This window comes from Bos indicus, chromosome 25, assembly GCF_029378745.1.
Source record: "Bos indicus isolate NIAB-ARS_2022 breed Sahiwal x Tharparkar chromosome 25, NIAB-ARS_B.indTharparkar_mat_pri_1.0, whole genome shotgun sequence".
In the NCBI taxonomy this organism is placed as follows: Eukaryota; Metazoa; Chordata; class Mammalia; order Artiodactyla; family Bovidae; genus Bos; species Bos indicus.
Window position 1 is genome coordinate 22259809 of NC_091784.1, and position 15319 is coordinate 22275127.

At 46.9% G+C, this 15319-nt stretch overlaps 1 protein-coding gene across 4 annotated transcripts in view; it reads right to left on the reverse strand.

Moving 5' to 3' along the window:
- EARS2 (glutamyl-tRNA synthetase 2, mitochondrial) overlaps positions 1-15319 on the reverse strand; it is a 41930-nt gene that overhangs the window by 11664 nt on the left and 14947 nt on the right. For 2 of the 4 annotated variants that reach the window (XM_070779802.1, XM_070779800.1), the window contains exons 6-8: positions 9890-10043; positions 9647-9777; positions 85-7641 (exon numbers count right to left, since the gene is read on the reverse strand). In XM_070779802.1, the coding sequence (XP_070635903.1) occupies positions 6999-7641; positions 9647-9777; positions 9890-10043 (928 nt within the window). In that variant the 3' untranslated portion in view covers positions 85-6998. Of the gene's footprint in view, positions 1-36; positions 7642-9646; positions 9778-9889; positions 10044-15319 lie in introns of those variants that run through there. The other 2 variants (XM_070779801.1, XM_070779803.1) reach the window with 2 other exon arrangements.

Sequence of the window (15319 nt, forward strand, 5' to 3'; positions counted from 1 at the left end):
AAGAGGGCTCCAGTCCAGTCCAGCCGCCTGCCTCACCTGCTGTCCACTGAGGGCCACTCGGAGGAGCTTCATCACGTTACTGTGTTTGATGCCTTCCAGACCATCTGACAGCTTCTTCAGTTCTCTATTCAGCACATCCTGAGTTAAGTTCGTACCAGGTCCTTCTAAAAGTCTAGAAGAGAGCCAGTCTATGAGGGGCCAGCACAGGCCAATGGCAAGTGGGTGGAAGGGAGGACTTCAGAAGCTTATCCATCAGCTACAACATATTAATAAATTAATAGCACAATCAATGTTCAAGCCTGCTTGGAAGTGGAGGGAGATATCTACTACTCCCATCCTAGTTGGTGAAGAAATAGCAACCAAGGGACTACAAACACAGAGACTCCAAGCCAAGTGTGCATAAAAAATGGAAACTCGGAGGATACCGTAAGAGGATTTACTAATTACCACCTGTGTCATGCAATCTTCATGCCTCAGTTTTCTCACCTGTAAAATGGGGATAATAATAGTCTCTGCACCTTACAGAGCTATGGTGGGGCTGAGTTAAAACTTGTAAAGCAAGGAGTACCCTGGCCGAACAGACAGTAAGAACTCGGAAGTATGAGATCTTATATTTCAATAAAAAGTTAAATATTAGCTATTATTTATTATATCCAAATGCTCAGAGACATTGCAAGAGGATCTAAAAAGAAACTTACGAGTGAGTTAGATATAGGACGGAAGAATGAAGCCCTCTGAGAAATGCTCTGAAACACGGCTTCAAGACCTCTGGGATTTTCCTGGTGGTACCGTGGATAAGAATCCACCTGCCAAAGGAGGGCACTTGGGGTCGATCCCTGGTCCAGGAAGATTCCACATGCCTCAGGGCATCATAGCCCATGCACCACAACTACTGAGCCTGAGTGCTTCATCGACTGAAACCCGGGAGCCTAGAGCCCGTGCTCCACAACAAGAGCGCCACCACAATGAGAAGCCCGCACACTCCAATGAAGAAGTGGCCCCCGCTCGCCGCAACTAGAGAAAGCCCGCGTGCAGCAACGAAGACCCAGTGCGACCAAATAAATAAACAAAGACTTCCAGGGGATGTTCAGAGAAGAGCAGAAAGAAAGACATCAGGAGAACCCAACATCAGTGATGGCCCTGCCACCACTTGCTGTAACCATTCTTTGCCCACAAACTGCAACAGCTCAGGAGGTACAATGGGCCAACAACCGTTCCCCACTTTCCTGGCAGTCCAGCTGAGACCCTCTTCCAAAAGCATGTTTGAGCTCAAGAGAAAGTTCCTAATTAGTAAGGGCCAGACTTGCAAAAATTTCATCCCAGCCCTGATTTGGAATTGGAGCAAGAGATGGGAGCAGAGCTAAAGACGGGCCAAGGCTGGAGACCTTCACTAGTGCAGACAATCTTTGACGCCAGCTCTGACACTGACCACTCCTGAAATGGCTAGACACTCCATCCCCCACACTGACCTACTAGGAAGCTGGCAGGCTTCCAGCTCAGGAACAGGGTTCATGAGGAAATTGGAACCAACGGCCTTCCCGGGCACATTTCCTTACTCACTCCAGTACTTGAGCAATTCAGTTTCAGTTTGAGAAACGTAACCATTCTTATTGCATCTTAAAACTAAGCCACGTGACTGCTGTTATTTATGAAATGGAGAAGAGGAAATGTTGAAAATATAAAATGTAATAAATACGGTTTGCAGCAACATGGATGGACCTAGAGATTATCATACTAAGTGAAGCAAGTCAGAAAGAGAAAACAAATACCATGTGATATCACTTCTATGTGGAATCTACAATATGATACAATGAACATATCTACGGAACATAAGGAAAAGACCTGTGGTTGCCAAGGAGGGTGTGGTGGGGGGAGGGAAAAATTGAGAGTTTGGGGTGAGCAGATACAAACTGTTACATATAGAATAGATAAACAACAAGGTCCTTCTGTATAGCCCAGGGAACTATATTCAATATCTCATGATAAACCATAATGGAAAAGAATATCCATATGTATAGATATATAGAAACGAGTATCTATATGTATAATTGAATCATTTTGATGTACCACAGAAATTAACACAACATCGTAAATCAACCATACTTCAAAAAAAAAAAAAGTGTAGTATGGGGTAAAAACTAACAAGCTCCTCAATGTCATTATGGGGAAGCAGGCTGCCAAGGAGCTGGTAAAAGTGACAGGCCCCAGGAGGCCTGTGATGGCAGCCAGGACACGTTAATAAGAGCTGGCCCAGGACTTGGCATGGGCAGAGGGCCTTCGACAGAACTGGTTGCTGCTCAACATGTGGGTGTCAGCTTTCCTGCCTTGAGTGGGAGCCCCAGAGTGTCCCTAAAACCTAATCCCATGGCAGGTGTGGGGAGGGAAGACATTAGTTTGGTAAACTAGGGCAGCCTCATATGGAATGCCCTAAATTAACGGAGTATTATTAATAATACCTCAGGGAAATTTAGCCTGGAGATATGCTTGCAAGGGTGCTTAATGGTGTCTATTCAAGGTTATTCACTGCGGCATTGTTTGTAACAGCAAATTTGGAAGCAAATGTTCATCAACAGGAGGCGAGTTAAATAAATCATGGTGAAGTGGTATGATAAGGGATTAGGTGTTGCTGAGAGGAGGATGCTCTCTAAGCCTGGACAGATCTAAAGATATGCTGTTAAGTGAAAAACAAACAAGCAAAAAAACACAAAAGACGGGGAAATATAGCTGTTATTTCGTAAACTTTAGATGGAGTACAATCCATAAAAATACTGAATCACTATGTTGTACATCTGAAACTAACAATATTGTAAATCAACTGTATTTCAATAAAAAAATAATAAAATTAACCAAAAAGCCCCCAAAACATACCAGTGTGATTGTACTATATTGTACCTTTTGTGTAAAGAGATGGAAAATAAGGATTATCTAGATATAATTAAAAAGAGTAGTAAATCCAGAGAGGGTTCTGGAATGGGGCAGATGAGGGATAAGGATTAAAAATGGGATTCATGGGTTTTCCCTGTGGCTCAGTGGTAAAGAATCCACCTTCCAATACAGGAGACACAGGTTCAACCCCTGATTCAGGAAGATCCCACATGCCAAGGAGCAACAAAGCCCATGTGTCACAACTACTGAGCCTGCGCTCTAGAGCCCGGGAGCCACAACTACCGAGCCTGCGCTCTAGAGCCCGGGAGCCACAACTTCCGAGCCTGCGCTCTAGAGCCCGGGAGCCACAACCGCTGAGACTGCACCAGAGACCCCGGGAAGCACAACTACTGAGCCTGCGCTCTAGAGCCCGGGAGCCACAACTACCGAGCCTGCGCTGTAGAGCCCGGGAGCCACAACTACCGAGCCTGCGCCAGAGAGCCCGGGAACCACAACTACCGAGCCTGCGCTCGAGAGCCCGGAAGCCACAACCGCTGAGCCTGCGCTCGAGAGCCCGGGAGCCACACCTGCCGAGCCTGCGCTCGAGAGCCCGGGAGCCACACCCGCTGAGCCTACGCTCAAGAGCCCGGGAGCCACAACCGCTGAGCCTGCGCTCGAGAGCCCGGGAGCCACTACTACTGAGCGCACGTGCCCGAGAGCCTGAGCTCCACAAGAGAAGTCACCGCAGTAATAAGTCCATGCACTTATTGCTCGAGAGTAGCCCCTGCATGCCTTGACTAGAGAAAAGCCTGCATAGCAGTGAAGACCCAGCACAGCCAAAACTACATCAATAAATAAATAACATTATTTTTAAACAATAGGATTCTGATATATACATTTAAAAATAATTTCTAGGTTTTAAACCCACATTCAAGAGGTCTGAATGAACTAATAACAATTAAATTTTAAATAAAAAGTCTGCAAGAATGGAGTTATATACACATTTCCTTGACTATGTAGACCTTTCACAAAGGAAACTGCTATTTGGGACTGTCTTTCTGTTGGGGACTGAGTACGAGGGAAGACAATTTTTGCTATAAACCCTCTTGGACTGTTTGTATTTTTGCCACGTTAATTATATTCTTATCTTTTCAGAATGTATGTTTTAACGGTATAGTGATGGTTTCTTGTTATCAGGTGCTGTTCGAGCATTTCACACCAAGAAGAAGCAACAGAGAACACGACACTACATCCACTCTCTCACCCCAGCCAGCTGGACTTTCAATCCCTGCTCCTCCACCTTACCAGCTGCATGATTTTAAACAAGTTACTGAGCCTCTTGGGGCTTCAACTTTCTCATCTGCAGAGTGGGGATAACGAGAGCAGTTCCTTTATTAGGTTGCTGAGAACCTCAGGGTATACAAGCATGCACAGCGCACATCGTGTCACGTGTATGGGTGCTCGGTCGTGTCTGACTCTGCAGCCCTGTGCACTGTAGCCCGCCAGGCTCCTCTGTGCGTGGGATTTCCCAGGCAAGAATACTGGAGTGGGTTGCCATTTCCTTCTCCAGGGGACCTTCCTGACCCAGGGATGGAGCCTGTGTCTCTCGTCTGCTGCCTTGGCAGGTGGGTTCTTTGCCACAAGCATATATACATGTGCACATATCTTGTGTGTATCATTTTTTTATTGGAGCGTAATTGCTTTACAATGTTGTGTTACTTTCTGCTGTACAACAAAATGAATCAACCATCTGTATACATATCTCCTCTCCCTCTTGAACCTCCCTCCCACTCCCCGTCCCACCCCTCTAGGTCATCAGAGCACTGCACTGAGCTCCCTGTGCTATACAGCAGCTTCGCGCTGGCTATCTACGTATCTAACGTATGTGATATGTAACATTGCACACAAGTGTGTAAGCAAGTATACAAACGAGTGTTTGCTATTCCTATCAAACATAATCTTCACAACAAACTGGGAAGTTAAGTAAAATGGACATTTGTGGGGTCTGCTGCTCAGCCCACATTCCCCTTCCTCCTGATACCAGGGCCCCAACACTCCCTGTAGAATGACTTGGCTCCACCATCAGCCCACAAGCTCTGGCTGGGGGTCCACTCAAAGCCCCGCATATGACCTAACCTAAGCTGGTCAATGTATCACATTTTCCAGGCCTCTGTGACTGCTTCAGAGGCAGAAAAACCCGGCCAATCAGGCCCCATCAGAGTGAATTTCAGGACACGGCTGGAGTCAGGGTCTGCGGTTCTGCCCTCTTACCCCCTCAGTGGGGACTGTGAGATAGGCAGCTTTTGATTCTCAGGATCCTTTCTCCCTCTCACGTGTACTAACACCATCTTCAGCTGGGCATGTGGCCACCAAGGTAAAAACTACATTTTCTGGACTCCCTTGTAGCTTGGCATGGCCACAAGGCAGGTGTTAAGGCCAGCAGAATGTGAGTGGAAACATGTATAACTTTTAAGCCAGGGCCTCAAGGGGAAGGAACGCCCCGTCCCCTCTCCCTTTCCTCCTTCCTCCTCTGGCTGAACGTGAGCCACCACGGACCACGCGAACAAGAGCAAAACCTGGGCCACGTGCCACCACCACTGAGCCTGTGCTCTGCAACAGGTCCTCCTGCTGCAACAAAGACCCAGGGTAGCCAAAAAAAAAAAGAGAGAGACAGAGACAGAGAGAGGGAGAGCGTAGGCAAAACCGAAAGACAGCAGGACCCTAGAGACATGGACAGAAGCCGTTCAGCCTTGAACTGCCTGATCTGAATGCAGGTAAGGGAGACACGCACGTATCCATCTAATACAGAACCTCTGCAGAAGGAGCAGCAGGCCTGGGGGAGTGTGCGGCACAAAGTCAAAGGGGCAGAGGGAGACACGAGGTGTTGGTGCCATGATTTTTGGCCCCTGCATTAACCTGGGCCTCACGTCGGCCCTTCTGGCCTCTGCAGTGATGTACACGAATCACTCCCCTCTTGCTTAAGCCAGTTTCGGTTGCACTTTGTGCCCTCACGATCTAAAGAGCTCTGTGACTGTGAACAATGAGACCTAGTATCACCTCCACCCTGCAGGGGAGGGTGCAGGACGTGCAGGAAACTGGACAAACTGAAGTCGCCTGGCAGGTGAACTATTAGGTTGGTGCTAAAGTAATTAACAGTTTTGCTTTGTTGAACTTTGCCATGTGATAGTGGAATAGATTCTTAAATAAATGTGGTTTTGTTATACATCACTTTCTATCCCGAAGCATAGATTTTTATGCTCCAGGAATAAGCAAACTTATTTCTTGTTGGCAAAAATGCGTTAATTATATGGTTCCAATTTTGATGAATGAAGATGTGTTTGAGCCTGGATATATCACGATGGTGTGATCACTGACCTAGAGCCAGACATCCTGGAATGTGAAGTCAAGTGGGCCTTAGAAAGCATCACTACGAACAAAGCTAGTGGAGGTGATGGAATTCCAGTTGAGCTATTTCAAATCCTGAAAGATGATGCTGTGAAAGTGCTGCACTCAATATGCCAGCAAATTTGGAAAACTCAGCAGTGGCCACAGGACTGGAAAAGGTCAGTTTTCATTCCACTCCCAAAGAAAGGCAATGCCAAAGAATGCTCAAACTACCACACAGTTGCACTCATCTCACACACTAGTAAACTAATGCTCAAGATTCTCCAAGCCAGGCTTCAGCAATATGTGAACCTTGAACTTCCTGATGTTCCAGCTGGTTTTAGAAAAGGCAGAGGAACCAGAGATCAAATTGCCAGCATCTGCTGGATCATGGAAAAAGCAAGAGAGTTCCAGAAAAACATCTATTTCTGCTTTATTGACTACACCAAAGCCTTTGACTGTGTGGATTACAATAAACTGTGGAAAATTCTGAAAGAGATGGGAATACCAGACCACCTGACCTGCCTCTTGAGAAACCTATATGCAGGTCAGGAGGCAATAGTTAGAACTGGACATGGAACAACAGACTGGTTCCAAATAGGAAAAGGAGTACGTCAAGGCTGTACATTGTCACTCTGTTTATTTAACTTATATGCAGAGTACATCATGAGAAACGCTGGAATGGAAGAAACACAAACTGGAATCAAGACTGCCGGGAGAAATATCAATAACCTCACATATGCAGATGACTATTTGTAAGGCCTCCCAGACAGCCATTTTGCTTTTTTGCATTTCTTTTCCATGGGGATGGTCTTGATCCCTGTCTCCTGTACAATGTCACGAACCTCATTCCATAGTTCATCAGGCACTCTATCTATCAGATCTAGGCCCTTAAATCTATTTCTCACTTCCACTGTATAATCATAAGGGATTTGATTTAGGTCATACCTGAATGGTCTAGTGGTTTTCCCTACTTTCTTCAATTTAAGTCTGAATTTGGCAATAAGGAGCTCATGGTCTGAGCCACAGTCAGCTCCTGGTCTTGTTTTTGCTGATTGTATAGAGCTTCTCCATCTTTGGCTGCAAAGAATATAATCAATCTGATTTTGGTGTTGACCATCTGGTGATGTCCATGTGTAGAGTCTTCTCTTGTGTTGTTGGAAGAGGGTGTTTGCTATGACCAGTGCATTTTCTTGGCAAAACTCTATTATTCTTTGCCCTGCTTCATTCCGTATTCCAAGGCCAAATTTGCCTGTTACTTCAGGTGTTTCTTGACTTCCTACTTTTGCATTCCAGTCCCTTATAATGAAAAGGACATCTTTTTTGGGTGTTAGTTCTAAAAGGTCTTGGAGGTCTTCATAGAACCGTTCAAGTTCAGCTTCTTCAGCGTTCCTGGTTGGGGCACAGACTTGGATTACTGTGATATTTCATGCAAAGATGGGCTTGATAAAGGACAGAAATGGTATGGACCTAACAAAAGCAGAAGATATTAAGAAGAGGTGGCAAGAATACACAGAAGAACTGTACAAAAAAGATCTTCACGACCCAGATAATCACGATGGTGTGATCACTGACCTAGAGCCAGACATCCTGGAATGTGAAGTCAAGTAGGCCTTAGGAAGCATCACTACGAACAAAGCTAATGGAGGTGATGGAATTCCAGTTGAGCTATTTCAAATCCTGAAAGATGATGCTGTGAAAGTGCTGCACTCAATATGCCAGCAAATTTGGAAAACTCAGCAGTGGCCACAGGACTGGAAAAGGTCAGTTTTCATTCCAATCCCAAAGAAAGGCAATGCCAAAGAATGCTCAAACTACCACGCAATTGCACTCATCTCACACGCTAGTAAACTAATGCTCAAAATTCTCCAAGCCAGGCTTCAGCAATATGTGAACCGTGAACTTCCTGATGTTCCAGCTGGTTTTAGAAAAGGCAGAGGAACCAGAGACCAAATTGCCAGCATCTGCTGGATCATGGAAAAAGCAAGAGAGTTCCAGAAAAACATCTATTTCTGCTTTATTGACTACACCAAAGCCTTTGACTGTGTGGATTACAATAAACTGTGGAAAATTCTGAAAGAGATGGGAATACCAGACCACCTGATCTGCCTCTTGAGAAATTTGTATGCAGGTCAGGAAGCAACAGTTAGAACTGGACATGGAACAACAGACTGGTTCCAAATAGGAAAAGGAGTTCGTCAAGGCTGTATATTGTCACCCTGTTTATTTAACTTATATGCAGAGTACATCATGAGAAACACTGGACTGGAAGAAACACAAGCTGGAATCAAGATTGCCAGGATAAATATCAATAACCTCAGATACGCAGATGACACCACCCTTACGGCAGAAAGTGAAGAGGAATTAAGAAGCCTCTTGATGAAGGTGAAAGTGGAGAGTGAAAAAGCTGGCTTAAAGCTCAACATTCAGAAAACAAAGTTCATGGCATCCAGTCCCATCACTTCATGGGAAATACATGGGGAAACAGTAGAAACAGTGTCAGACTTTATTTTTCTGGGCTCCAAAATCACTACAGATGGTGACTGCAGCCATGAAATTAAAAGACGCTTACTCCTTGGAAGGAAAGTTATGACCAACCTAGATGGCATATTCAAAAGCAGAGACATTACTTTGCCAACAAAGGTTTGTCTGGTCAAGGCTATGGTTTTTCCTGTGGTCATGTATGGATGTGAGAGTTGGACTGTGAAGAAGGCTGAGCGCCGAAGAATTGATGCTTTTGAACTGTGGTGTTGGAGAAGACCCTTGAGAGTCCCTTGGACTGCAAGGAGATCCAACCAGTCCATTCTGAAGGAGATCAGCCCTGGGATTTCTTTGGAAGGAATGATGCTGAAGCTGAAACTCCAGTACTTTGGCCACCTCATGTGAAGAGCTGACTCATTGGAAAAGACGCTAATCCTGGGAGGGATTGGGGGCAGGAGGAGAAGGGGACGACAGAGGATGAGATGGCTGGATGGCATCATTGACTCGATGGACATGAGTCTGAGTGAACTCCGGGAGTTGGTGATGGACAGGGAGGCCTGGAGTGCTGCGATTCATGGGGTCACAAAGAGTCGGACACAACTGAGCGACTGATCTGATGTGATAATGATTTCAGAGTGTGAAACCGTAATTACTTTTGCACCAACTTAATTAACTGGGTCAGTGAGTGGCTGAGCTGCAATGGCACCCAGGTGGGTCTAATCCTGGAGCCAGAACCACTGAATCTTCCGCGGGAGCTTGGGCTTCTCAGTGCCATGAGTGACCCTCTCACTGAGACCTCTCGCTAGCTCTGGCGCCAGACTGCAGGCCTGACCGCCAAGTCCTGGAGTGGAGAGGGCCCTGGGAGGGAGACAGGGGAAGCAGGTGCAGACCCCGAGCTCCACCTGTGGGAACTCACCCCAGCACACGCTTGGCAATGATGTCCACCTTCTCTGAGATGGCACCCAGCTGTGCTCGACCCACCGCAGGGCGGGTCCACAGGTAGGAATACGCTGGGGAGACCAGATCTTGCAGGCGGCAAATGTGACCCTGGGGAGAGAGGTGGTCACTGAATGCACTGGGAGTTGGAGGGGATCCTGACATGGGAAGGGGGAGGAGTGGGGCGCCACCTGCTCCCTCGGTCTCCAGGCTCCTGACCCACCTGTCTCAGCAGGATGATCCTCTCCACGTAGGCTGGGTCTAGCACTTCTCTGTCCTGCAGCTGACTCCCAAATGCCTCCTCCACGAGCGCCTGCAGCTGGCCCACCAGCTGGCATCTCTGCGTCTCGTCGCCCACCAGCCGGAGGAGGTGCAGCCTGCAGGAGAAGCCAAGGGACCATGCTGCTGCGGCCACCCCCAGCCCTGCCAAAACCCTCCTCCCCAGGGGAGCGGGTGGGCTTTGCAGAATGACTCCTTCCAGGGGATGCTCTCCCTCCAGCTGGGATGGAGCAGCGGGGAGACTCCCGACAGTCTGCCCATGACTCAGCTCCCCAGTGCATCTCACCTGGCCCGCTGCCCTCCCCTGAGCTATCATTTGAATTCAGGACTCAGTTAAAAAGCTCAAGTTTTGCTGTCAGGTCAAATTTTCTCCTTTTCAGAATTCTTCTAACCACCTTGTTCCCTGCTTCAGAAGCAGCAGAGCCTCTAAGACTCCAAGCCTCAAACCAGGCCCTGTCGGTCCTCAGTCCCCGGGCTGCCCTCACCCTGTCCCTGGCAGGACTGGAGGGACCCCAGGGCATGAACAGCACAGGGTCGAAGGCCATTCTGGAGGTGCGTGCCCTCCTGTCCTTGGTGTAGAAGAAAGGCAGGCAGCAAGGGATGGGTGACCATCTCATGAGCTCTGAGATCAGGTAGGCCTGTGAGTGAAGCCAGCCTTGCCAGACATCTGCAGCAGTGGGATGCACTCACTGCTCAGAGCACACAGGGCTTAGGATGCTCCTCTGTTACCATGGGGACAACGGAGCCTCACTCACAGGGCGCTGGGCGGAGTAAAGGAGGGGCTGTCTGTGTACACTGAGCACAAGGCCAGTGTGGCCGCCATGTCTGGGAGCTGGAGACGGGCCGGGAACCTGAACAGAGGCTTAGGTGAGGCAGAGGGTGGAAGGACAAGACCCTCTGGGAAGCAATCCGGAGGATGCCGTGGCCCCAAAACATTAGTTTCTAAAATGAATGAAGGGAATTCCCTGGTGGTGGTCCAGTGGTTAGGATTCCACGCTTCCACTGCAGGGGGCACAGGTTCCATCCCTGGTCAAGGAACTAAGATCCCACATACTGCCTGCCAGGCACAGCAAAACAAATGAAGATAAATCACATGAAATTGTACTAAAGCTATTTCTACAACCTCTGTAACTAGACAAGGCAGAGGGAAGAAAGAAATCAAGAGACCCTAGTGGCCATGCTTGAGATAATCCACGTAAGGTCCAGGGATCCACGCCTGGGACACAGCACATGCTAGAGAAACGTCAGTTATTATCACTACCTTCACCAAGTCCCCAGCACCACTATCTCTAGTACTGCTACTGAAAGAGTCGTAGCAGCGGCTTGATTACAGAGCTACCTAAAGCGAACAGCTTCAGCTGTATGAAACCTGCGGGCTTCAACTGCAAGCAAAAGCCACAGCCATCTTCCTCGGACTCCCCTCGTGCTTTGGGGAGGACTGGAATGGGTCACCAAGTATCGTCTGTTCTGACCCCATTTCTCCCCAGGATGTCACTTTCTCCATAAGAAAGGTGGTATACAAGCTGCATTCAATGTGCATGTTGCACTTGTTCCTGAATGTCCCATGCAAGAGATGCCCAGTGGGAGTTGCGCGGTGGTCCAGGTGGTCCAGTGGTTATAGGACTCAGCGCTTTCACTGCCATGGCTCGGGTTCAATCCCTGGTCGGGGAACTGTGATCCCACAAGCCTTGCAGCATCCCTCCCCACTCCCCCACCCCCCAAATAAACAAAAGCAGAAATACCCACCACTACAGTAGGTGTTGCAAGAAGGCATCAGAAGGCAGGCACACTGAAACCATACTCACAGAAAACTAGTCAATCTAATCACACTAGGACCACAGCCTTGTCTAACTCAATGAAACTAAGCCATGCCCATGGGGCAACCCGAGATGGGCAGGTCATGGTGGAGAGATCTGACAGAATGTGGTCCACTGGAGAAGGGAATGGCAAACCACTTCAGTATTCTTGCCTTGAGAACCCCATGAACAGTATGAAAAGGCAAAATGATAGGATACTGAAAGAGAAACTCCCCAGGTCAGTAGGTGCCCAATATGCTACTGGAGATCAGTGGAGAAATAACTCCAGAAAGAATGAAGCGATGGAGCCAAAGCAAAAATACCCAGTTGTGGATGTGACTGGTGATAGAAGCAAGGTCCGATGCTGTAAAGAGCAATATTGCATAGGAACCTGGAATGTCAGATCCACGAATCAAGGCAAATTGGAAGTGGTCAAACAAGAGACGGCAAGAGTGAATGTCGACATTCTAGCAATCAGCGAACTGAAATGGACTGGAATGGGTGAATTTAACTCAGATGACCATTATATCTACTACTGCGGGCAGGAATCCCTCAGAAGAAATGGAGTAGCCATCATGGTCAACAAAAGAGTCCGAAATGCAGTACTTGGATGCAATCTCAAAAACAACAGAATGATCTCTGTTCGTTTCCAAGGCAAACCATTCAATATCACAGTAATCCAAGTCTATGCCCCAACCAATAACACTGAAGGAGCTGAAGTTGAATGGTTCTATGAAGACCTCCAAGACCTTTTAGAACTAACACCCAAAAAAGATGTCCTTTTCATTATAGGGGACTGGAATGCAAAAGTAGGAAGTCAAGAAACACCTGGAGTAACAGGCAAATTTGGCCTTGGAATACGGAATGAAGCAGGGCAAAGAATAATAGAGTTTTGCCAAGAAAATGCACTGGTCATAACAAACACCCTCTTCCAACACCACAAGAGAAGACTCTATACATGGACATCACCAGATGGTCAACACCAAAATCAGATTGGTTATATTCTTTGCAGCCAAAGATGGAGAAGCTCTATACAGTCAGCAAAAACAAGACCGGGAGCTGACTGTGGCTCAGACCATGAACTCCTTATTGCCAAATTCAGACTTAAATTGAAGAAAGTAGGGAAAACCACTAGACCATTCAGGTATGACCTAAATCAAATCCCTTATGATTATACAGTGGAAGTGAGAAATAGATTTAAGGGCCTAGATCTGATAGAGTGCCTGATGAACTGTGGAACAAGGTTCGTGACATTGTACAGGAGACAGGGATCAAGACCATGTCCATCCCTGTCCATCCCCATGGAAAAGAAATGCAAAAAAGCAAAATGGCTGTCTGGGGAGGCCTTACAAATAGCTGTGAAAAGAAGAGAAGCAAAAAGCAAAGGAGAAAAGGAAAGATATAAACATCTGAATGCAGAGTTCCAAAGAATAGCAAGAAGAGATAAGAAAGCCTTCTTCAGAGATCAATGCAAAGAAATAGAGGAAAACAACAGAATGGGAAAGACTAGATATCTCTTCAAGAAAATCAGAGATACCAAATGAACATTTCATGCAAAGATAGGCTCGATAAAGGACAGAAATGGTATGGCCCTAACAGAAGCAGAAGATACTAAGAAGAGATGGCAAGATTACACAGAAGAACTGTACAAAAAAGTTCTTCATGACCCAGATAATCACAATGGTGTGATCACTGACCTAGAGCCAGACATCCTGGAATGTGAAGTCAAGTGGGCCTTAGAAAGCATCACTACGAACAAAGCTAGTGGAGGTGATGGAATTCCAGTTGAGCTATTTCAAATCCTGAAAGATGCTGCTGTGAAAGTGCTGCACTCAATATGCCAGCAAATTTGGAAAACTCAGCAGTGGCCACAGGACTGGAAAAGGTCAGTTTTCATTCCACTCCCAAAGAAAGGCAATGCCAAAGAATGCTCAAACTACCACACAATTGCACTCATCTCACACGCTAGTAAAGTAATGCTCAAAATTCTCCAAGCCAGGCTTCAGCAATATGTGAACCGTGAACTTCCTGATGTTCAAGCTGGCTTTAGAAAAGGCAGAGGAACCAGAGATCAAATTGCCAGCATCTGCTGGATCATGGAAAAAGCAAGAGTTCCAGAAAAACATCTATTTCTGCTTTATTGACTACGCCAAAGCCTTTGACTGTGTGGATTACAATAAACTGGAAAATTCTGAAAGAGATGGGAATACCAGACCACCTGACCTGCCTCTTGAGAAACCTATATGCAGATCAGGAAGCAACTGTTAGAACTGGACATGGAACAACAGACTGGTTCCAAATAGGAAAAGGAGTACATCAAAGCTGTATACTGTCACCCTGTTTATTTAACTTATATGCAGAGTACATCATGAGAAACGCTGGACTGGAAGAAACACAAGATGGAATCAAGATTGCTGGGAGAAATATCAATAACCTCAGATATGCAGATGACACCACCCTTATGGAAGAAAGTGAAGAGGAACTAAAAAGCCTCTTGATGAAGAGTGAAAAAGTTGGCTTAAAGCTCAACATTCAGAAAACGAAGACCATGGCATCCGGTCCCATCACTTCATGGGAAATAGATGGGGAAACAGTAGAAACAGTGCCAGACTTTATTTTTCTGGGCTCCAAAATCACTACAGATGGTGACTGCAGCCATGAAATTAAAAGACGCTTACTCCTTGGAAGGAAAGTTATGACCAACCTAGATGGCATATTCAAAAGCAGAGACATTACTTTGCCAACAAAGGTTTGTCTGGTCAAGGCTATGGTTTTTCCTGTGGTCATGTATGGATGTGAGAGTTGGACTGTGAAGAAGGCTGAGTGCCAAAGAATTGATGCTTTTGAACCGTGGTGTTGGAGAAGACCCTTGAGAGTCCCTTGGACTGCAAGGAGATCCAACCAGTCCATTCTGAAGGAGATCAGCCCTGGGATTTCTTTGGAAGGAATGATGCTAAAGCTGAAACTCCAGTACTTTGGCCACCTCATGCGAAGAGTAGACTCACTGGAAAAGACTCTGATGCTGGGAGGGATTGGGGGTAAGAGGAGAAGGGGACGACAGAGGATGAGATGGCTGGATGGCATCAATGACTTGATGGACATGAGCCTGAGTGAACTCCGGGAGTTGGTGATGGACAGGGAGGCCTGGCGTGCTGCGATTCACGGGGTGGCAAAGAGTCGGACACAACTGAGTAACTGATCTGATCTAATCTGATCTGACAGTATGAACTTGAACCTGCCTCATCATTTAACTTCTTGACATCTTGCTCTTGTTAAATGCACAACAGGGCAAAATCATACAAGTAACCCCAACTTATGGGGGAAGTAACATCCTTGAGGCAAATGCAGTTGACGTGAACCCCCTGGGCTCACGCAAGTAAAATACTGAGAGCCTGTCCCCAAACCAGCTCAAGAGGAGGCATCTAGGAGTCCTAGCCCCCCTAACTACAGACCCGTCTGTTGGCTTTCCCACTAATGCCCTTAGCCCAAGATATGGCAACAGGGATCCAAACTGTAACTGTGGCTGGAGGTTTCAGAGAGAAGCTGTGGTGGTGTTCAGTCTCTAAGTCGTGTCTGAT